A 22,415-nucleotide genomic window follows, 5' to 3' on the forward strand; every position below is an offset into this window, starting at 1 on the left:
TCCATCCCCATCCCCATTCCACCTGTGGTATCTCCACTCCCCCGTCCCCCTTCCTCCTGTGGGATCTCACTGCCCCGTCCCCCTTCCTCCTGTGGGATCAATCTCCCCGGTCCCCCTTCCTACTCTGGGATCTCTCTCCCCCGTCCCCCTTCCTCCTGTGGGATACCCCTCCCCCGTCCCCCTTCCTCCTGTGGGATCTCTCTCCCCCGTCCCCCTTCCTCCTGTGGGATCCCCCTCCCACGTCCCCCTTCCTCCTGTGGGATCTCCCTCCCCCGTCCCCTTCCTCCTGTGGGATCTCTCTGCCCCGTCCCCCTTCCTCCTGTGGGATCCATCTCCCCCGTCCCCCTTCCTCCTCTGGGATCTCTCTGCCACATCCCCCTTCCTAAGGTGGGATCTCTCTTCCCCGTCCCCCTTACTCCTGTGGGATCCCCCTCCCCCATCCCCCTTCCTCCTGTGGGATCTCTCTCCCCCGTCCCCCTTCCTCGTGTGGGATCCCCCTCCCCCATCTCCCTTCCTCCTGTGGTATCTCCCCTCCCCCATCCCCCTTCCTCCTGTGGTATCTCCCCTCCCCCTGTCCCCCTTCCTCCTGTGGGATCTCCCTCCCCCATCCCCCTTCCTCCTGTAGTATCTCCCTCCCCCATCCCCCTTCCCCCTGTGGGATCTCTCTGCCCCGTCCCCCTTCCTCCTGTGGGATCAATCTCCCCGGTCCCCCTTCCTACTCTGGGATCTCTCTCCCCCGTCCCCCTTCCTCCTGTGGGATACCCCTCCCCCGTCCCCCTTCCTCCTGTGGGATCTCTCTCCCCCGTCCCCCTTCCTCCTGCGGTATCTCCCTCCCACGTCCCCCTTCCTCCTGTGGGATCTCCCTCCCCCGTCCCCCTTCCTCCTGTGGGATCTCTCTGCCCCGTCCCCCTTCCTCCTGTGGGATCCATCTCCCCCGTCCCCCTTCCTCCTCTGGGATCTCTCTCCCTCGTCCCCCGTCCTCCTGTGGGATCTCTCTGCCCGGTCCCCCTTCCTCCTGTGGGATCCCTCTCCCCCGTCCCCCTTCCTCCTCTGGGATCTCTCTGCCACATCCCCCTTCCTAAGGTGGGATCTCTCTTCCCCGTCCCCCTTACTCCTGTGGATCTCCCTCCCCCATCCCCCTTTCTCCTGTGGTATCTCCACTCCCCCGTCCCCCTTCCTCCTGTGGGATCTCCATCCCCCATCCCCCTTTCTCCTGTGGTATCTCCACTCCCCCGTCCCCCTTCCTCCTGTGGGATCTCCATCCCCCATCCCCATTCCACCTGTTGTATCTCCACTCCCCCGTCCCCCTTCCTCCTGTGGGATCTCACTGCCCCGTCCCCCTTCCTCCTGTGGGATCAATCTCCCCGGTCCCCCTTCCTACTCTGGGATCTCTCTCCCCCGTCCCCCTTCCTCCTGTGGGATACCCCTCCCCCGTCCCCCTTCCTCCTGTGGGATACCCCTCCCCCGTCCCCCTTCCTCCTGTGGGATCTCTCTCCCCCGTCCCCCTTCCTCCTGTGGGATCCCCCTCCCACGTCCCCCTTCCTCCTGTGGGATCTCCCTCCCCCGTCCCCTTCCTCCTGTGGGATCTCTCTTCCCCGTCCCCCTTACTCCTGTGGGATCTCCACTCCCCCGTCCCCCTTCCACCTGTGGTATCTCCCCTCCCCCGTACCCCTTCCTCCTGTGGTATCTCCCTCCCCCATCCCCCTTCACCCCTGTGGGATCTCCCTCCCCCATCCCCCTTTCTCCTGTGGTATCTCCCCTCCCCGTCCCCCTTCCTCCTGTGGGATCTCCATCCCCCGTCCCCCTTCCTCCTGTGGGATCCCCCTCCCCCGTACCCCTTCCTCCTGTGGTATCTCCCTCCCCCATCCCCCTTCCCCCTGTGGGATCTCTCTCCCACGTCCCCCTTAATCCTGTGGTATCTCCCTCCCCCATCCCCCTTCTGTGGGATCTCTCTCCCCCGTCCCCCTTCCCCCTTTGTGATCCCCCTACCCCGTCCCCCTTCCTACTGTGGGATCCCCCTCCCCCGTCCCCCTTCCTCCTGTGGGATCTCTCTCCCCTATCCCGCTTTCTCCTAAGGGATCTCTCTTACCCGTCCCACTTCCTCCTGTGGGATACCCCTCCCCCATCCCCATTCCTCCTGTGGGATCTCCCATCCCCCGTCCCCCTTCCTCCTGTGGTATCTCCCTCCCCCGTCCCCCTTCCTCCTGTGGGATCTCCCTCCCTCATCCCCCTTCCTCCTGTGGTATCTCCCTCCCCCGTCCCCCTTCCCCCTGTGGGATCTCTCTGCCCCGTCCCCCTTCCTCCTGTGGGATCCATCTCCCCCGTCCCCCTTCCTCCTCTGGGATCTCTCTCCCCCGTCCCCCTTCCTCCTGTGGGATACCCCTCCCCCATCCCCATTCCTCCTGTGGTATCTCCCCTCCCCCGTCCCCCTTCCTCCCGTGGTATCTCCCCTCACCCGTCCCCCTTCCTCCCGAGGTATCTCCCCTCCCCCTGTCCCGCTTCCTCCTGTGGGATCTCCCTCCCCCATCCCCCTTCCTCCTGTGGTATCTCCCTCGCCCATCCCCCTTCCCCCTGAGGGATCTCTCTGCCCCGTTCCCCTTCCTCCTGTGGGATCCATCTCCCCCGTCCCCCTTCCACCTCTGGGATCTCTCTGCCCCGTCCCCCTTCCTCCTGTGGTATCTCCCTCCCCAGTCCCCCTTCATCCTCTGGGATCTCCCTCCCCCGTCCCCCATCCCCCTGTGGTATCTCCCTCCCCCATCCCCCGTCCTCCTGTGGTATCTCCCTCCCCCGTCCCCCTTCCTCCTGTGGTATCTCCACTCCCCCTGTCCCCCTTCCTCCTGTGGGATCTCTCTTACCCGTCCCCCATCCCCCTGTGGGATCCCCCTACCCCGTCCCCCTTCCTCCTGTGGGATCCCCCTCCCCCATCCCCCTTCCTCCTGTGGGATCTCTCTCCCCCGTACCCCTTCCTCGTCTGGGATCCCCCTCCCCCATCTCCCTTCCTCCTGTGGTATCTCCCCTCCCCCATCCCCCTTCCTCCTGTGGTATCTCCCCTCCCCCTGTCCCCCTTCCTCCTGTGGGATCTCCCTCCCCCATCCCCCTTCCTCCTGTAGTATCTCCCTCCCCCATCCCCCTTCCCCCTGTGGGATCTCTCTGCCCCGTCCCCCTTCCTCCTGTGGGATCAATCTCCCCGGTCCCCCTTCCTACTCTGGGATCTCTCTCCCCCGTCCCCCTTCCTCCTGTGGGATACCCCTCCCCCGTCCCCCTTCCTCCTGTGGGATCTCTCTCCCCCGTCCCCCTTCCTCCTGTGGTATCTCCCTCCCACGTCCCCCTTCCACCTGTGGGATCTCCCTCCCCCGTCCCCTTCCTCCTGTGGGATCTCTCTGCCCCGTCCCCCTTCCTCCTGTGGGATCCATCTACCCCGTCCCCCTTCCTCCTCTGGGATCTCTCTCCCTCGTCCCCCGTCCTCCTGTGGGATCTCTCTGCCCGGTCCCCCTTCCTCCTGTGGGATCCCTCTCCCCCGTCCCCCTTCCTCCTCTGGGATCTCTCTGCCACATCCCCCTTCCTAAGGTGGGATCTCTCTTCCCCGTCCCCCTTACTCCTGCGGGATCTCCCTCCCCCATCCCCCTTTCTCCTGTGGTATCTCCACTCCCCCGTCCCCCTTCCTCCTGTGGGATCTCCATCCCCCATCCCCCTTTCTCCTGTGGTATCTCCACTCCCCCGTCCCCCTTCCTCCTGTGGGATCTCCATCCCCCATCCCCATTCCACCTGTGGTATCTCCACTCCCCCGTCCCCCTTCCTCCTGTGGAATCTCACTGCCCCGTCCCCCTTCCTCCTGTGGGATCAATCTCCCCGGTCCCCCTTCCTACTCTGGGATCTCTCTCCCCCGTCCCCCTTCCTCCTGTGGGATACCACTCCCCCATCCCCATTCCTCCTGTGGGATCTCCCCTCCCCCGTCCCCCTTCCTCCTGTGGTATCTCCCTCCCCCGTCCCCCTTCCTCCTGTGGGATCTCCCTCCCTCATCCCCCTTCCTCCTGTGGTATCTCCCTCCCCCGTCCCCCTTCCCCCTGTGGGATCTCTCTGCCCCGTCCCCCTTCCTCCTGTGGGATCCATCTCCCCCGTCCCCCTTCCTCCTCTGGGATCTCTCTCCCCCGTCCCCCTTCCTCCTGTGGTATCTCCCCTCACCCGTCCCCCTTCCTCCTGAGGTATCTTCCCTCCCCCGTCCCCCTTCCCCCCTCTGGATCTCCCCTCCCCTGGCCCCCTTCCTCCTGTGGTATCTCCCCTCCCCCTGTCCCCCTTCCTCCTGTGGGATCTCCCTCCCCCGCCCCCTTCCTCCTGTGGTATCTCCCTCCCCCGTCCCCCTTCCTCCTGTGGGATCTCCCTCCCCCGTCCCCCTTCCTCCTGTGGTATCTCCCCTCACCCGTCCCCCTTCCTCCTGAGGTAACTCCCCTCCCCCATCCCCCTTCCTCCTGTGGTATCTCCCTCCCCCATCCCCCTTCCTCCTGTGGGATCTCCCTCCCCCATCCCCCTTCCTCCTGTGGTATCTCCCTCCACCGTCCCCCTTCCCCCTGTGGGATCTCTCTGCCCCGTCCCCCTTCCTCCTGTGGGATCCATCTCCCCCGTCCCCCTTCCTCCTCTGGGATCTCTCTCCCCCGTCCCCCTTCCTCCTGTGGGATACCCCTCCCCCATCCCCATTCCTCCTGTGGTATCCCCCCCTCCCCCGTCCCCCTTCCTCCCGTGGTATCTCCCCTCACCCGTCCCCCTTCCTCCTGAGGTATCTCCCCTCCCCCTGTCCCGCTTCCTCCTGTGGGATCTCCCTCCCCCATCCCCCTTCCTCCTGTGGTATCTCCCTCGCCCATCCCCCTTCCCCCTGAGGGATCTCTCTGCCCCGTTCCCCTTCCTCCTGTGGGATCCATCTCCCCCGTACCCCTTCCACCTCTGGGATCTCTCTGCCCCATCCCCCTTCCTCCTGTGGTATCTCCCTCCCCAGTCCCCCTTCATCCTGTGGGATCTCCCTCCCCCATCCCCCGTCCTCCTGAGGTATCTCTCTCCCCCATCCCCCTTCCTCCTGTGGGAACCCCCTACCCCGTCCCCCATCCCGCTGTGGGATCCCCCTCCCCCATCTCCCTTCCTCGTGTGGGATCTCTCTTACCCGTCCCCCATCCCCCTGTGGGATCCCCCTACCCCGTCCCCCTTCCTCCTGTGGGATCCCCCTCCCCCATCTCCCTTCCTCCTGTGGTATCTCCCCTCACCCGTCCCCCTTCCTCCTGAGGTAACTCCCCTCCCCCGTCCCCCTTCCCCCCTGTGCATCTCCCCTCCCCTGTCCCCCTTCCTCCTGTGGGATCTCTCTCCCCTATCCCGCTTTCTCCTAAGGGATCTCTCTTACCCGTCCCACTTCCTCCTGTGGGATACCCCTCTCCCGTCCCCCTTCCTCCTGTGGGATCTCCCTCCCCCGTCCCTCTTCCTCCTGTGGTATCTCCCCTCCCCCGTCCCCCCTCCCCCCTGTGGGATCTCCCTCCCCCTGTCCCCCTTCCTCCTGTGGGATCTCCCTCCCCCATCCCCCTTTCTGCTGTGGTATCTCCCTCCCCCATCCCCCTTCCCCCTGTGGGATCTCTCTGCCCCGTCCCCCTTCCTCCTGTGGGATCCCTCTCCCCCGTTCCCCTTCCTCCTCTGGGATCTCTCTGCCCCATCCCCCTTCCTCCTGTGGGATCTCTCTGCCCTGTCCCCCTTCCTCCTGTGGGATCCCTCTCCCCCGTCCCCCTTCCTCCTCTGGGATCTCTCTGCCACATCCCCCTTCCTAACGTGGGATCTCTCTTCCCAGTCCCCTTCCTCCTGTGGGAACTCCCTCCACCGACCCCCTTTCTCCTGTGGTATCTCCCCTCCCCCGTCCCCCTTCCTCCTGTGGGATCCCCCTCCCCCGTCCACCTTCCCCCCGTGGGATATCCTTCCCACTTTCCCCTTTCCCATTTTGTGATCCCCGTCGCCAATCACCCATGTGGAATCCATCTGTACTGCCCCCTTACCCCGTGTGGGATCCCCCTCCCCCGTCCACCATCCCCCCTGTGGGATCTCCCTCCCCCATCCCCCTTTCTCCTGTGGTATCTCCCTCCCCCGTCCCCCTTCCTCCTGTGGGATCCCCCTCCCCCGTCCCCCTTCCTCCTGTGGTATCTCCCTCCCCCATCCCCCTTCCTCCTGTGGGATCTCCCTCCCCCATCCCCCTTCCCCCTGTGGGATCTCTCTCCCCCGTCCCCCTTCCCCCTTTGGGATCCCCCTACCCCGTCCCCCTTCCTACTGTGGGATACCCCTCCCCCGTCCCACTTCCTCCTGTGGGATACCCCTCCCCCATCCCCATTCCTCCTGTGGTATCTCCCCTCCCCCGTCCCCCTTCCTCCTGTGGTATCTCCCTCCCCCATCCCCCTTCCTCCTGTGGGATCTCCCTCCCCCATCCCCCTTCCTCCTGTGGTATCTCCCTCCACCGTCCCCCTTCCCCCTGTGGGATCTCTCTGCCCCGTCCCCCTTCCTCCTGTGGTATCTCCCTCCACCGTCCCCCTTCCCCCTGTGGGATCTCTCTGCCCCATCCCCCTTCCTCCTGAGGTAACTCCCCTCCCCCGTCCCCCTTCCCCCCTGTGCATCTCCCCTCCCCCTGTCCCCCTTCCTCCTGTGGGATCTCCCTCCCCCATCCCCCTTCCTCCTGTGGTATCTCCCTCCCCCGTCCCCCTTTCTCCTGTGGGATCTCCCTACCCCGTCCCCCTTTCTCCTGTGGGATCTCTCTGCCCCTTCCCCCTTTCTCCTGTGGTATCTCCACTCCCCCGTCCCCCTTCCTCCTGTGGGATCTCCCCTCCCCCATCCCCCTTCCTCCTGTGGGATCTCCCTCCCCCGTCCCCCTTCCTCCTGTGGTATCTCCCTCCCTCATCCCCCTTCCTCCTGTGGGATCCCCCTGCCCCGTCCCCCTTCCTCCTGTGGGATCTCCATCCCCAATCCCCCTTCCTCCTGTGGTATCTCCCTCCCCCGTCCCCCTTCCTCCTGTGGTATCTCCCTCCCCGTCCCCCTTCCTCCTGTGGTATCTCTCTCCCCCGTCCCCCTTCCTCCTGTGGGATCCCTCTCCCCCGTCCCCCTTCCTCCTGTGGGATCTCCATCCCCCGTGCCCCTTCCTCCTGTGGGATCCCCCTCCCCCATCCCCCTTCCTCCTGTGGGATTTCTCTTCCTCATCCCCCTCCTCTACTGGGGTCTCTCTTCCACATCCGCTTCCTTCTGTGTCTTTCCATCCTTTACCTTAGGTGATGTCTCTTCCTCCATCTCCCATCGACATTTCCCGATTCTCAAATCTTCCTCACTGTTTGACTTCTCCCCTTCACACCTGCCCTTTCCGACTGTCTCACGTCAGGAACACTTTTCTAACCATTAGGGAATGAGAGAGAATATGTGGAGTTTACAGGGTCACACCGACAGACGAAATTACTGACATTCGGTGAATTCATTGGAGCTGGGCAGTGAGGGACATTGACAGTGATGGGATCTACGATCAGTGAATTACTGAAGGGTTTAATGTTTCCTGAAATATCCGGGTGAGAGAAATGCCCTCAGCCGGACGATTTTAATCACAATGTTCATCAATTTGTCTGTTTGTGTTTAGACTGAACGATAATAAACTGGGGGATTCAGGAGTGAAACTGGTGTCTGCGGCTCTGAGGAACCCGGAGTGTAAAATACAGAGACTGGGGTAAGTACCAGACTGTGGGAGATTGTGTTTACAGTCACTGGGTGTCTGACACTGAACATTAATGTGATCAGTAATTGTGTTACTGATAAACCCTGGGGATTTGTACCGTCTCCTGTCTCTCTGTGTCCTTCACCCTCACTCTCTCTCATCTCCAGGCTGGGGTATGTCGGTCTCACAGATTCTGGGGCCGAGGATCTCGTCTCCGCTCTCAGTACAAACACTTCACTGACAGATCTGGACCTGAGTGGTAATAAACTGGGGGATTCAGGAGTGAAACTGGTGTCTGCGGCTCTGAGGAACCCGGAGTGTAAAATACAGAGACTGGGGTAAGTACCAGACTGTGGGAGATTGTGTTTACAGTCACTGGGTGTCTGACACTGAACATCAATGTGATCAGTAATGGTGTTACTGATAAACACTGGGGATTTGTACCGTCTCCTGTCTCTCTGTGTCCTTCACCCTCACTCTCTCTCATCTCCAGACTGTGGGAGATTGTGTTTACAGTCACTGGGTGTCTGACACTGAACATTAATGTGATCAGTAATTGTGTTACTGATAAACCCTGGGGATTTGTACCATCTCCTGTCTCTCTGTGTCCTTCACCCTCACTCTCTCTCATCTCCAGGCTGCTCCGTGTCGGTCTCACAGATTCTGGTGCCGAGGATCTCGTCTCCACTCTCAGTACAAACCCATCACTGACGGATCTGGACCTGAGTGGTAATGAACTGGGAGATTCAGGAGTGAAACTGGTGTCTGCGGCTCTGAGGAACCCGGAGTGTAAAATACAGAGACTGGGGTAAGTACCAGACTGTGGGAGATTGTGTTTACAGTCACTGGGTGTCTGACACTGAACATTAATGTGATCAGTAATTGTGTTACTGATAAACACTGGGGATTTGTACCGTCTCCTGTCTCTCTGTGTCCTTCACCCTCACTCTCTCTCATCTCCAGGTTGAACCGTGTCGGTCTCACAGATTCTGGTGCCGAGGATCTCGTCTCCGCTCTCAGTACAAACCCATCACTGACGGTGCTGAACCTGAGTGGTAATAAACTGGGAGATTCAGGAGTGAAACTGGTGTCTGCGGCTCTGAGGAACCCGGAGTGTAAAATACAGAGACTGGGGTAAGTACCAGACTGTGGGAGATTGTGTTTACAGTCACTGGGTGTCTGACACTGAACATTAATGTGATCAGTAATTGTGTTACTGATAAACACTGGGGATTTGTACCGTCTCCTGTCTCTCTGTGTCCTTCACCCTCACTCTCTCTCATCTCCAGGCTGTGGGATGTCGGTCTCACAGATTCTGGTGCCGAGGATCTCGTCTCCGCTCTCAGTACAAACCCATCACTGACGGATCTGAACCTGGGATCAAACTCTCTGACAGACCGATCTGTCTCCGCTCTCCGCCGCCTCATACTGACCCTCCCGAGTCTGGAGCTGATCCGGTGAGTGTTTGTGTTAATGTTCAATGTGATAAAATGTCAGCGGATCCGCGGGTTTTCTGGTGATATTTGTCTGTGAGTGTTGTTGAAACATTAACCCCGGTCCCCTGTTACTGACACTGTTGTGTGATCTGTTTATTTCATCTTTATTCTCCCATCTGTTTCAGGCTGTGGGGGAATCGGTTCAGTGAGACCGGGAGGAAGGAACTGAGATCTCTACAGGAACCCAGACCCGGACTGATGGTGGATCTGTGAACATCTGAATGTGGGGAATCGGTTCAGTGAGACCGGGAGGAAGGAACTGAGATCTCTACAGGAACCCAGACCCGGACTGATGGTGGATCTGTGAACATCTGAATGTGGTGAATCGGTTCAGTGAGACCGGGATGAAGGAACTGAGATCTCTACAGGAACCCAGACCCGGACTGATGGTGGATCTGTGAACATCTGAATGTGGGGAATCGGTTCAGTGAGACCGGGATGAAGGAACTGAGATCTCTACAGGAACCCAGACCCGGACTGATGGTGGATCTGTGAACATCTGAATGTGGTGAATCGGTTCAGTGAGACCGGGATGAAGGAACTGAGATCTCTACAGGAACCCAGACCCGGACTGATGGTGGATCTGTGAACATCTGAATGTGGGGAATCGGTTCAGTGAGACCGGGATGAAGGAACTGAGATCTCTACAGGAACCCAGACCCGGACTGATGGTGGATCTGTGAACATCTGAATGTGGTGAATCGGTTCAGTTGGACCGGGATGAAGGAACTGAGATCTCTACAGGAACCCAGACCCGGACTGATGGTGGATCTGTGAACATCTGAATGTGGGGAATCGGTTCAGTGAGACCGGGATGAAGGAACTGAGATCTCTACAGGAACCCAGACCCGGACTGACAGTGGATCTGTGAACATCTGAATGTGGGGAATCGGTTCAGTGAGACCGGGATGAAGGAACTGAGATCTCTACAGGAACCCAGACCCGGACTGAGAGTGATCCTGTGAACATCTGAATGTGGTGAATCGGTTCAGTGAGACCGGGATGAAGGAACTGAGATCTCTACAGGAACCCAGACCCGGACTGATGGTGGATCTGTGAACATCTGAATGTGGTGAATCGGTTCAGTGAGACCGGGATGAAGGAACTGAGATCTCTACAGGAACCCAGACCCGGACTGAGAGTGGATCTGTGAACATCTGAATGTGGGGAATCGGTTCAGTGAGACCGGGAGGAAGGAACTGAGATCTCTACAGGAACCCAGACCCGGACTGATGGTGGATCTGTGAACATCTGAATGTGGTGAATCGGTTCAGTGAGACCGGGATGAAGGAACTGAGATCTCTACAGGAACCCAGACCCGGACTGATGGTGGATCTGTGAACATCTGAATGTGGTGAATCGGTTCAGTTGGACCGGGATGAAGGAACTGAGATCTCTACAGGAACCCAGACCCGGACTGATGGTGGATCTGTGAACATCTGAATGTGGGGAATCGGTTCAGTGAGACCGGGATGAAGGAACTGAGATCTCTACAGGAACCCAGACCCGGACTGACAGTGGATCTGTGAACATCTGAATGTGGGGAATCGGTTCAGTGAGACCGGGATGAAGGAACTGAGATCTCTACAGGAACCCAGACCCGGACTGAGAGTGATCCTGTGAACATCTGAATGTGGTGAATCGGTTCAGTGAGACCGGGATGAAGGAACTGAGATCTCTACAGGAACCCAGACCCGGACTGATGGTGGATCTGTGAACATCTGAATGTGGTGAATCGGTTCAGTGAGACCGGGATGAAGGAACTGAGATCTCTACAGGAACCCAGACCCGGACTGATGGTGGATCTGTGAACATCTGAATGTGGTGAATCGGTTCAGTGAGACCGGGATGAAGGAACTGAGATCTCTACAGGAACCCAGACCCGGACTGATGGTGGATCTGTGAACATCTGAATGTGGGGAATCGGTTCAGTGAGACCGGGATGAAGGAACTGAGATCTCTACAGGAACCCAGACCCGGACTGATGGTGGATCTGTGAACATCTGAATGTGGGGAATCGGTTCAGTGAGACCGGGATGAAGGAACTGAGATCTCTACAGGAACCCAGACCCGGACTGAGAGTGGATCTGTGAACATCTGAATGTGGGGAATCGGTTCAGTGAGACCGGGATGAAGGAACTGAGATCTCTACAGGAACCCAGACCCGGACTGATGGTGGATCTGTGAACATCTGAATGTGGGGAATCGGTTCAGTGAGACCGGGATGAAGGAACTGAGATCTCTACAGGAACCCAGACCCGGACTGAGAGTGGATCTGTGAACATCTGAATGTGGGGAATCGGTTCAGTGAGACCGGGGGGAAGGAACTGAGATCTCTACAGGAACCCAGACCCGGACTGATGGTGGATCTGTGAACATCTGAATGTGGTGAATCGGTTCAGTGAGACCGGGAGGAAGGAACTGAGATCTCTACAGGAACCCAGACCCGGACTGAGAGTGGATCTGTGAACATCTGAATGTGGAGAATCGGTTCAGTGAGACCGGGATGAAGGAACTGAGATCTCTACAGGAACCCAGACCCGGACTGATGGTGGATCTGTGAACATCTGAATGTGGGGAATCGGTTCAGTGAGACCGGGATGAAGGAACTGAGATCTCTACAGGAACCCAGACCCGGACTGATGGTGGATCTGTGAACATCTGAATGTGGGGAATCGGTTCAGTGAGACCGGGATGAAGGAACTGAGATCTCTACAGGAACCCAGACCCGGACTGATGGTGGATCTGTGAACATCTGAATGTGGGGAATCGGTTCAGTGAGACCGGGATGAAGGAACTGAGATCTCTACAGGAACCCAGACCCGGACTGAGAGTGGATCTGTGAACATCTGAATGTGGTGAATCGGTTCAGTGAGACCGGGATGAAGGAACTGAGATCTCTACAGGAACCCAGACCCGGACTGATGGTGGATCTGTGAACATCTGAATGTGGGGAATCGGTTCAGTGAGACCGTGATGAAGGAACTGAGATCTCTACAGGAACCCAGACCCGGACTGATGGTGGATCTGTGAACATCTGAATGTGGTGAATCGGTTCAGTGAGACCGGGATGAAGGAACTGAGATCTCTACAGGAACCCAGACCCGGACTGAGAGTGGATCTGTGAACATCTGAATGTGGTGAATCGGTTCAGTGAGACCGGGATGAAGGAACTGAGATCTCTACAGGAACCCAGACCCGGACTGATGGTGGATCTGTGAACATCTGAATGTGGGGAATCGGTTCAGTGAGACCGGGATGAAGGAACTGAGATCTCTACAGGAACCCAGACCCGGACTGAGAGTGGATCTGTGAACATCTGAATGTGGGGAATCGGTTCAGTGAGACCGGGGGGAAGGAACTGAGATCTCTACAGGAACCCAGACCCGGACTGATGGTGGATCTGTGAACATCTGAATGTGGTGAATCGGTTCAGTGAGACCGGGATGAAGGAACTGAGATCTCTACAGGGAGTCAGACCCGGACTGATGGTGGATCTGAATGTGTGAACATCCCCGCCCGCGGGATGGGGACATTTGGCCGACTCCCCGCCCTCCCCTTTAACTCCCGCCCTTACCTTTAACGGCCGCGCGCCGGGGCTGATTCCCAACGGTTTTAACGGAACCGGCTCGGGCCTCGCGCTGTCTGCGTCGCTCGCAGCGGTCCCGCAGTGACGTGTTTCCGCCTGTTGTCCGGCGGGGCAGCATCCGCCGGAAGTGCGTGGAGGAGACTCCCCACGTGACTCCCCGGGGAATTACCCGGACAGGAAGAGCCCGGGGTCCGGGGCTCAGTCTGGGACACCGGTGTCCCGGGGTGGGGGGGATGGTCCCGGGAGAGAATCCTTTTGCCCCCTTTGCTGAGGACGGTGCATTCGGCAGCCTGGCCGATATAATGATGTTAAATGGACAAATCCCTCGGCAGTGACCCTGGATCTGCAGCGATCCCGGACACGGCCCCGAAGTGTGATTTTATAATCAGTTTTATAATTTTATAATCAGTTCCCCGATGCAGAGTGACGGTGAGCAACGGGACTGGTTATTATTCAACCGGTCACCCCTTGTCGCCGGTCAGTTAATTGTGTATGACTGTCAGCAGATTATTTATTACCGCACGTTAGCAGCTCACACATTGTTTCATTGAAATTTCTCATAAAAATCAATAAACCACGATCTTCCTGTCTTGTGTCGGAATCGAGTTTTATTTGAAGTTTCTATTGCCCTCCACACCCTGTGCACTGCAACAGTGGGTCGGAGCTCCTCACACTGACACAGTAGCGTCTCAGCTCCAGGCTGAGGGAGGTTGGACAAGCAGAGTCTTGGAGCCCCGGATCTCATCTCCACCAAAGCCCATTTCTGGCAAATTGACCCCCGCAGTTAAAATCGACGTGAATCCACTGAGGTCCCGAGTAAGAGTCTGAAGGGGGTGGAAAACCGGCGTCAGACACAGAGTGAATCACCCTCCACACCGTCCCGTCACACACTCCCAGGGTCAGACACAGAGTGAATCACCCTCCTCACCGTCCCATCACACACTCCCGGGGTCTGACACAGAGTGAATCTCCCTCCACACCGTCCCATCACACTCTCCCGGGGTCAGACTCAGAGTGAATCTCCTTCCACACCGTCCCGTCACACACTCCCGGGGTCAGACACAGAGTAAATCACCCTCCTCACCGTCCCATCACACACTCCCGGGGTCTGACACAGAGTGAATCTCCCTCCACACCGTCCCATCACACTCTCCCGGGGTCAGACTCAGAGTGAATCTCCCTCCACACCGTCCCATCAAACAATCCCCGGGTCAGACACAGAGTGATTTTCCCTCCGCACCGTCCCATCACACAATCCCGGGGTCAGACAGAGAGTGAATCTCCCTCCACACCGTCCCATCACACTCTCCCGGGGACAGACTCAGAGTGAATCTCCCTCCACACCGTCCCATCACACACTCCCGGGGTCAGACAGAGAGTGAATCTCCCTCCACACCGTCCCATCACACTCTCCCGGGGTCAGACACAGAGTGAATCTCACTCCACACCGTCCCATCACACACTCCCGGGTTCAGACAGAGTGAATCTCCCTCCGCACCGTCCCATCACACACTCCCGGGTTCAGACAGAGAATGAATCTCCCTCCACACCGTCCCATCACACTCTCCCGGGGTCAGACTCAGAGTGAATCTCCCTCCACACCGTCCCATCACACACTCCCGGGGTCAGACACAGAGTGAATCTCCCTCCACACCGTCCCATCACACAATCCCGGGGTCAGACACAGAGTGAATCTCCCTCCACACCGTCCCATCACACACTCCCGGGGTCAGACACAGAGTGAATCTCCCTCCACACCGTCCCACCACACACTCCCGGGGTCAGACAGAGTGAATCTCCCTCCACACCATCCCATCACACTCTCCCGGGGTCAGACACAGAGTGAATCTCCCTCCACACCGTCCCATCACACACTCCCGGGGTCAGACACAGATCTGAATCTCCCTCCACACCGTCCGATCACACACTCCCGGGGTCAGACACAGAGTGAATCTCCCTGCACACCGTCCCATCACACACTCCCGGGGTCAGACACAGAGTGAATCTCCTTCCACACCGTCCCATCACACACTCCCGGGGTCAGACACAGAGTGAAGCTCCCTCCTCACCTGCCATCTGAAGGCTTGTTCATGAAGAGTCACTTCATGCCGGTCTGAATCCCGGCCGCTCCGCGACCCCTCAGCCCGGACGTCTTCACCTCCCCGAGGATCCAGTCCGTCCCCTTCAGCAGGATCTCCTTCGTCTTGTACCAGTCGCCCCGCCGTAGCGCTCCCTTCAGCCAGGGGGGACAAGAGTGGAGGGGAGCGGGAAGAAGGGGAAAAGAGTGAGGGGGATTGAAAAAGATTTATGTCCTGTTATCACCCTGATAGCGAGGGAGTGTCCCCAATTTCCTGTGAGTTATGGAGCGTCCGAATTTCCCTGGCAGATCAGGGAGTGCTGACGTTCACGTCCCAGATGGAGGCAACTCAGAATTGATAACCCTTCGCCTTGGGGGCTTCAGAAAAGACACCCCCTCCCGTTAAGTACGGGGGCATCACAAGTTCCCCCGCCCTTAAAAAATGAGCACCCAGAAAGATCCATTACTCAAACAGGGGACGTCCGCAAATACCCCAACCCCTGAATTAGGAGACGTCCACAAATACCTCAACCCCTGAATGAGGGAATGTCCACAAATACCCCAACCCCTAAATTAGGGGACATCCACAAATACCCCAACCCCTCTATTTCAGGACATCCACAAATACCCCAACTCCTCTGTCAGGGGACGTCCACAAATTCCCCAACCCCTCTATTTCAGGACATCCACAAATACCCCAACTCCTCTGTCAGGGGACGTCCACAAATTCCCCAACCCCTCTATTTCAGGACATCCACAATTTCCCCAACCCCTCTGTCAGGGGACGTCCACAAATTCCCCAACCCCTCTATTTCGGGACATCCACAAATACCCCAACCTCTCTGTCAGGGGACGTCCACAAATTCCCCAACCCCTCTGTCAGGGGACGTCCACAAATTCCCCAACCCTTGAATTAGAGAACGTACACTATCTCCCCAATCCCTGAATTAGGGGACGTCCACAAATACCCCAACCCCTGAATGAGGGAAAGTACACAAATATCCCAAACCCTGAATGAGGGAATGTCCACAAATTCCATCCCCCCTCCCCCCAGTGGAGTGCCTGCATTTTCCCTTCCACTGTCTGGAAGCGTCACCCTGATATTATCCCTGTGAGAGAGCGTCCCCGTTTTCCTCCCCTCACAGTGAGAGGACACCTCCCTCCATGAGCCTGCGACCATCTCCCCTCGGTTAGGGATCGCCTCTGAATTCCTCTCACCTCCAGTCGTGCCTGCCATACAGGTTGGTGAAGATACGGTCCTCATCCTTCAGCGGGCCGTATTTGGTCTTGGCGGGAGGGTAGGACACGCACTGTGAACGGTGAGGAGTGTCGAGGGACGGGGGACCTCGGGGTACGAGGGTAGGACACGCACAGTGAACGGTGAGGAGTGTCGAGGGACGGGGGACCTCGGGGTACGAGGGTAGGACACGCACCATGAACGGTGGGGAGTGTAGAGGGACGGGGGACCTCGGGGTACGAGGGTAGGACACGCACCATGAACGGTGGGGAGTGTAGAGGGACGGGGGACCTTGGGGTACGAGGGTAGGACACGCACAGTGAACGGTGGGGAGTGTCGAGGGACAGGGGGACCTCGGTGTACGAGGGTAGGACATGCACAGTGAACGGTGGGGAGGGTTGGGGGTCAGGGGGACCTCGGGGTACGAGGGTAGGACACGCAGAATGAACGGTGGGGAGTGTAGAGGGAAGGGGCATCTCGGCGTACAAGGGTAGGACACGCACAGTGAACGGTGGGGAGTGTCGGGGGTCAGGGGGACACCTGGAAAGGACTGTCTGGGGCCCTGAACGGAGGTGAGCGGGCAGGCGAGGTCCCGGAGGACTGATGGGTGATTCGCCGGTAAGGAAGGGGACCGGGATCATCCTGGGAACTAGAGAGTGGCGACTGTCCCATCAGCAGCCGGACAGAATTCTCAGCAATAGGATTTACGGGCACTTGGAAACCCTTGGCCTAATTGTGGACTGCCAGCTTGGCTCTTTGCGGAGCAAGTCAGGAAAATGATTCCGGGATTGTGGGCAATCGCAAAAGGTCGGTTTGCAGGGGCAGCAGGCTATCAAGAAGGAAAATAGGACGCTGGCCTTCGTTGCTGGAGGGGTCGAATTCAAGAGCAGGGAGGTCATGCTGTAACTGTACAGGGTACTGGTGAGGCCGAACCGGGAGTTCAGTGTGCAGTTCCGGTCTCCGTACTTGAGGAAGGATATACTGGCTTTGGAGGCAGTGCAGAGGAGGCTCACCGGGCTGATTCCAGGGATGAAGGAGTTAACCTATAAGGAGAGATTGAGTCACCTGGGAATGTACTCTCTGGAGTTCAGAAGAATAAGAGGGGATCTTATAGAAACAGACAAAATTTTGAAAGGGACAGATAAGATAGATGTAGGGAAGTTGTTTCCATTGGTGGGTGAGACTCGAACTAGGGGACATTGCCTCAAGATTCAGGGGAGAAGATTTAGGACGGAGATGGGGAGAAACTGTTTTTCCCAGAGAGTGGTGAATCTGTGGAATTCTCTGCCCAGGGAAGCAGCTGAGGCTTCCTCACTAAATATACTTAAGAAACAGTTAGGTAGGTTTTTACACAGCAAAGTAATTAAGGGTTCTGGGGAAAAGGCAGGTCGATGGAGCTGAGTTTACGGACAGATCGGCCATCATCTCATTGAATGACTGAACAGGATCGATGGGCGGGATGGCCTACTCCTGCCCCTATTTCTTATGTTATGTTCTTAAATCAATTACAGTGTATTGGATAGATTAAACATCCGTGCAAAAAGCAGAAATAATATATTTATTAAAAAGCGAGGTAGTGGCCAAGGGTTCAGTGTCCATTTCGGAATCGGATGGCAGAGGGGAGGAAGCTGTTCCTGAATCACTGAGTGTGTGTCTTCAGGCTCCTGTACCCCCTCCCTGATGGTAACAGTAAGAAAAGGGCATGCCCTGGATGCTGGGGGTCCTTAATAACAGACGCTGCCTCTCTGAGACACCGCTCCCTGAGGATGTCCTGGGTACTTTGTAGGCTTGGACCCAAGATGGAGCTCTTCACTCATTTCCGACTCCGCTCCATCTCTGTCCGCCTCTTCCTCTCTATCGCTTCACCCCATGTCCCATAAATTCCACTTCCTCCCTCTTCACTCCACTCACTCATTTCCGACTGTCCCCTCCCTCTTCCTGGCCTCCTCTGCATCCCAATCCCCTTCACGCAATCTCCCGCCGTCTTCCCCAACTGCTTACTCATTTCCCACTCTCCCCTCCCTATCCCCCTCACCCCATTTCCCTCAAATCCCACCTCCTCCCTCTCTCCTCCACTCCTTACTCACTTCGCACTCTCCCCTTCCCTTCCCGACGAGGGGGGAGTGTTCATCCGCTGGAGGGGGCAAATAGCGGGAGGGGGGTTGAGGGAATGACAGAGTGTCTGGGGGCACATTGGCTGGGGCTCCCCCTCTCCCGTCTTGTTCCAGAACGAACAAACCCATTTCGAATGGCTCCCAGCCTCCTCCTTGCCCTCCCGGGGGTCCTCGGCCGTCCGGCGCCCCATCGAGAAGGAACCGGGGGGGGGGCGGGTGTTTGTCAGGATTCCCCTCCCCTCCCTGTGCTCCCCACCCAGTGACAATCACCCCCACCCTCCCCGCAATTCCTCACCACCTCCCGCGACCTCCAGACCCCACCCGCTCACTCCTCCGTCTCTCCCCCCGGCCAACCTCTCTCTTTCTCCTCAGTCTCTCTCTTCCCTCCCCAAGTCTCCTTGACCCGCTCTCAATAGGTGCAGGAGTAGGCCATTCGGCCCTTCTAGCCAGCACCACCATTCTCTGTGATCATGGCTGATCATCCACAATCAGTACCCCGTTCCTGCCCTCTCCCCATATCCCTTAACCCCGCTATCTATAAGAGCTCTATCGAACTCTCTCTTGAAAGCATCCAGAGACTTGGCCTCCACTGCCTTCTGGGGCAGAGCATTCCAGGTATCCACCACTCTCTGGGTGAAAAACTTTTTTCCTCAACTCAGTTCTAAATGGCCTACCCCTTATTCTTAAACTGTGGCCTCTGGTTCTCACCCATCAGCGGGAACATGTTTCCTGCCTCCAGTGTGTTCAATCCCTTAATAATCTTATATGTTTCAATCAGATCCCCTCTCATCCTTCTAAATTCCAGTGTATACAGGCCTAGTCGCTCCAATCTTTCAACATAAACAGTCCCGCCATCCCGGAAATTAACCTCCTGAACCTATGCTGCACTCCCTCAATAGCAAGAATGTCCTTCCTCAAATTTGGAGACCAAAACTGCACACAATACTCCAGGTGGGGTCTCACCAGGGCCCTGTACAACTACAGAAGGACCTCTTTACTCCTGTACTCAATTCCTCTTGTTATAAAGGCCAACATGCCATTAGCTTTCTTCACTGCCTGCTGTACCTGCATGCTTACTTTCAGTGACTGATGTACAAGAACACCTAGATCTCTCTTCCTAACTTGACACCATTTAGATAGTAATCTGCCTTCCTGTTCTTGCCACCAAAGTGCATAACCTCACATTTATCCACACTAAGCTGCATCTGCCCACCCACCCAACCTGTCCAAGTCACCCTGCATTCTCCTAACATCCTCCTGACATTTCACACTGCCACCCAGCTTTGTGTCATCGGCAAATTTGCTAATGTTACTTTTAACCCCTTCATCTAAATCATTAATGTATCTCGTAAATAGCTGCGGCCCCAGCACCGAGCCTTGCGGTACCCCACTGGTCATTTCAAAGGGAATAGAATATAAAAGCGGACAGATAATACTGAGCCTTTATAAGACACTAGTCAGCCGCACTTGCAGTATTGTCAACAGTTCTGGGCCCTGCATCTCAGAAAGGATGTGTTGTCGTTGGACAGAGTCCTGAGGAGGTGTGCGAGGATGATTCCGGGAACGAAGGGGTTAATATACGAGGAGCGTTTGGCAGCTTTGGGCCTGGTCTCACTGGAATTTAGACGAATGCGGGGTGGCGGGGGGGGGGGGGGCGGTGGTTCTCATTTAAACTACCGAACGTTGATAGGACTGGTTTAAGGTGGGCATTGGAGAGGATGCTCCCTTTGGTGTGGTGGGGGGGGGAGGGGTATCCAGAACTAGTGGGTACAGCCTCAGAGTTTAAGGGCGCCCCTTTAGGACAGAGGTTAAGGATGAATTCTTTTCGCCAAAGAGCGGCGAATCTGTGGAATGCTCGGCCACGGAGTGCGGCGGAGGCCAAGTCAGGAAAATGATTCCGGGATTGTGAGGAATCGCAAAAGGTCGGTTTGCAGGGGCAGCAGGCTATCAAGAAGGAAAATAGGACGCTCTCCTTCGTTGCTGGAGGGGTCGAATTCAAGAGCAGGGAGGTCATGCTGTAACTATACAGGGTACTGGTGAGGCCGCACCGGGAGTACTGTGTGCAGTTCCGGTCTCCGTACTTGAGGAAGGATATACTGGCTTTGGAGGCAGTGCAGAGGAGGTTCACCGGGCTGATTCCAGGGATGAAGGGGTTAACCTATGAGGAGAGATTGAGTCACCTGGGACTGTACTCTCTGGAGTTCAGAAGAATGAGAGGGGATCTTATAGAAACAGACAAAATTTTGAAAGGGACAGATAAGATAGATGTAGGGAAGTTGTTTCCATTGGTGGGTGAGACTCGAACTAGGGGACATTGCCTCAAGATTCAGGGGAGAAGATTTAGGACGGAGATGGGGAGAAATTGTTTTTCCCAGAGAGTGGTGAATCTGTGGAATTCTCTGCCCAGGGAAGCAGCTGAGGCTTCCTCACTAAATATGCTTAAGAAACAGTTAGGTAGGTTTTTACACAGCAAAGTAATTAAGGGTTCTGGGGAAAAGGCAGGTCGATGGAGCTGAGTTTACGGACAGATCGGCCATCATCTCATTGAATGACTGAACAGGATCGATGGGCCGGATGGCCTACTCCTGCCCCTGTTTCTTATGTTATGTTCTTAAATCAATTACAGTGTATTGGATAGATTAAAAATCCGTGCAAAAAGCAGAAATAATATATTTATTAAAAAGCGAGGTAGTGGCCAAGGGTTCAGTGTCCATTTCGGAATCGGATGGCAGAGGGGAGGAAGCTGTTCCTGAATCACTGAGTGTGTGCCTTCAGGCTCCTGTACCCCCTCCTTGATGGTAACAGTGAGAAAAGGGCATGCCCTGGGTGCTGGGGATCCTTGATAACAGACGCCGCCTCTCTGAGACACCGCTCCCTGAGGATGTCCTGGGTACTTTGTAGGCTAGGACCCAAGATGGAGCTGACCAGATTTACAACCCTCTGCAGTCTCCTCCGGCCCAGTGCAGTAGCCCCTCCACCCCAGACAGCGAAGCGGCCTGTCGGAGTGCTCCCGGGAGCCTGTTCGAGACGCCTGCGGTGCGAGGGATCGACGGACAGTTGCCTGTTTGGATTCAGGACCGGCTTGCCCGCGGGAGACGGAGGGTCGTGGTGGAAGGGACTTATTCAAGGTGGAGGTCTGGAATTGACGGCTTTGTGGCAAAGTTTGCGGATGATACGAAGTGGGGCGGAGAGATAGGTAGTGCCGAGGAAGCAACGCGATTGCAGAAGGACTTAGACAAATTGGAAGACTGGGCAAAAAAGTGGCAGATGGAATACAGTATTTTGGTAAAAAGGAACAAGAGTGCGGACTATTCTCTCACCGGGGAGAAGGTTCGAACATTAAGAGGTGCAGAGCGACTTGGGAGACCTCGTGCAGGACTCCTGGAAGGTTAATTCTGAGGCCGAGTCTGTGGTAAAAAAGGCAAATGCAATGCTGGCGCTTATTTAAACAATAGACTATAGGTGCAGGAGTCGGCCATTCAGCCCTTTGAACCAGCACCGCCATTCAATGTAATCATGGCTGATCATCCACGATCAATACCCCTTTCCTGCCCTCTCCCCATGTCCCTGGACCCCGCTATCTTTAAGAGCTCTATCTAACTCTTTCTTGAAAGCATCCAGAGAATTGGCCTCCACTGCCTTCTGAGGCAGAGCATTCCACATATCTACCACTCTCTGGGTGAAAAACTTTTTTCCCTCAACTCCGTTCTAAATGGCCTACCCCTTATTCTTAAACTGTGGCCTCTAGTTCCGGACTCCTCCAACATCGGGAACATTTTTCCTGCCTCTAGCGTGTCCATTCCCTTAATAATCTTATATGTTTCAATCAGATCCCCTCTCATCCTTCTAAATTCCAGTGTATACAAGCCCAGTTGCTCCAATCTTTCAACATATGACAGTCCCGCCATTCCGGGAATTAACCTTGTGAACCTACGCTCCACTCCCTCAATAGCAAGAATGTCCTTCCTCAAATTTGGAGACCAAAACTGCACACAAAACTCCAGGTGGGGTCTCACCAGGGCCCTGTACAGCTACAAAAGGAGCTCTTTACTCCTATACTCAATTCCTCTTGTTATAACGGCCAGCATGCCATTAGCTTTCTTCACTGCCTGCTGTACTTGCATGCTTACTTTCCGTGACTGATAAACAAGGACACATAGATCTCGAATCGCAAAAGGTCGGTTTACAGGGGCAGCA

General features: G+C 56.6%; 1 protein-coding gene and 1 long non-coding RNA gene across 8 annotated transcripts in view; one reads left to right on the top strand and one right to left on the bottom strand.

The window, feature by feature from the left end:
• LOC132389444 (NACHT, LRR and PYD domains-containing protein 12-like) overlaps positions 1–10,988 on the top strand; it is a 110,897-nt gene extending 99,909 nt beyond the window's left edge. For 3 of the 5 annotated variants that reach the window (XM_059961967.1, XM_059961966.1, XM_059961971.1), the window contains 6 exons: positions 7,631–7,717; positions 7,873–8,043; positions 8,343–8,513; positions 8,669–8,839; positions 8,995–9,162; positions 9,327–10,988. In XM_059961967.1, the coding sequence (XP_059817950.1) occupies positions 7,631–7,717; positions 7,873–8,043; positions 8,343–8,513; positions 8,669–8,839; positions 8,995–9,162; positions 9,327–9,414 (856 nt within the window). In that variant the 3' untranslated portion in view covers positions 9,415–10,988. The remainder of the gene's footprint in view (positions 1–7,630; positions 7,718–7,872; positions 8,044–8,342; positions 8,514–8,668; positions 8,840–8,994; positions 9,163–9,326) is intronic. The other 2 variants (XM_059961968.1, XM_059961970.1) reach the window with 2 other exon arrangements.
• LOC132389445 (uncharacterized) overlaps positions 1–13,262 on the bottom strand; it is an 82,354-nt gene extending 69,092 nt beyond the window's left edge. For all 3 annotated transcript variants that reach the window (XR_009510526.1, XR_009510525.1, XR_009510524.1), the window contains exons 1-2: positions 12,779–13,262; positions 7,270–7,391 (exon numbers count right to left, since the gene is read on the bottom strand). This is a non-coding gene — a long non-coding RNA (uncharacterized LOC132389445). The remainder of the gene's footprint in view (positions 1–7,269; positions 7,392–12,778) is intronic.
• Between the last annotated feature and the right edge of the window lie 9,153 nt (positions 13,263–22,415).

Source organism: Hypanus sabinus, unplaced genomic scaffold, assembly GCF_030144855.1.
Source record: "Hypanus sabinus isolate sHypSab1 unplaced genomic scaffold, sHypSab1.hap1 scaffold_572, whole genome shotgun sequence".
Lineage (NCBI taxonomy): Eukaryota > Metazoa > Chordata > Chondrichthyes > Myliobatiformes > Dasyatidae > Hypanus > Hypanus sabinus.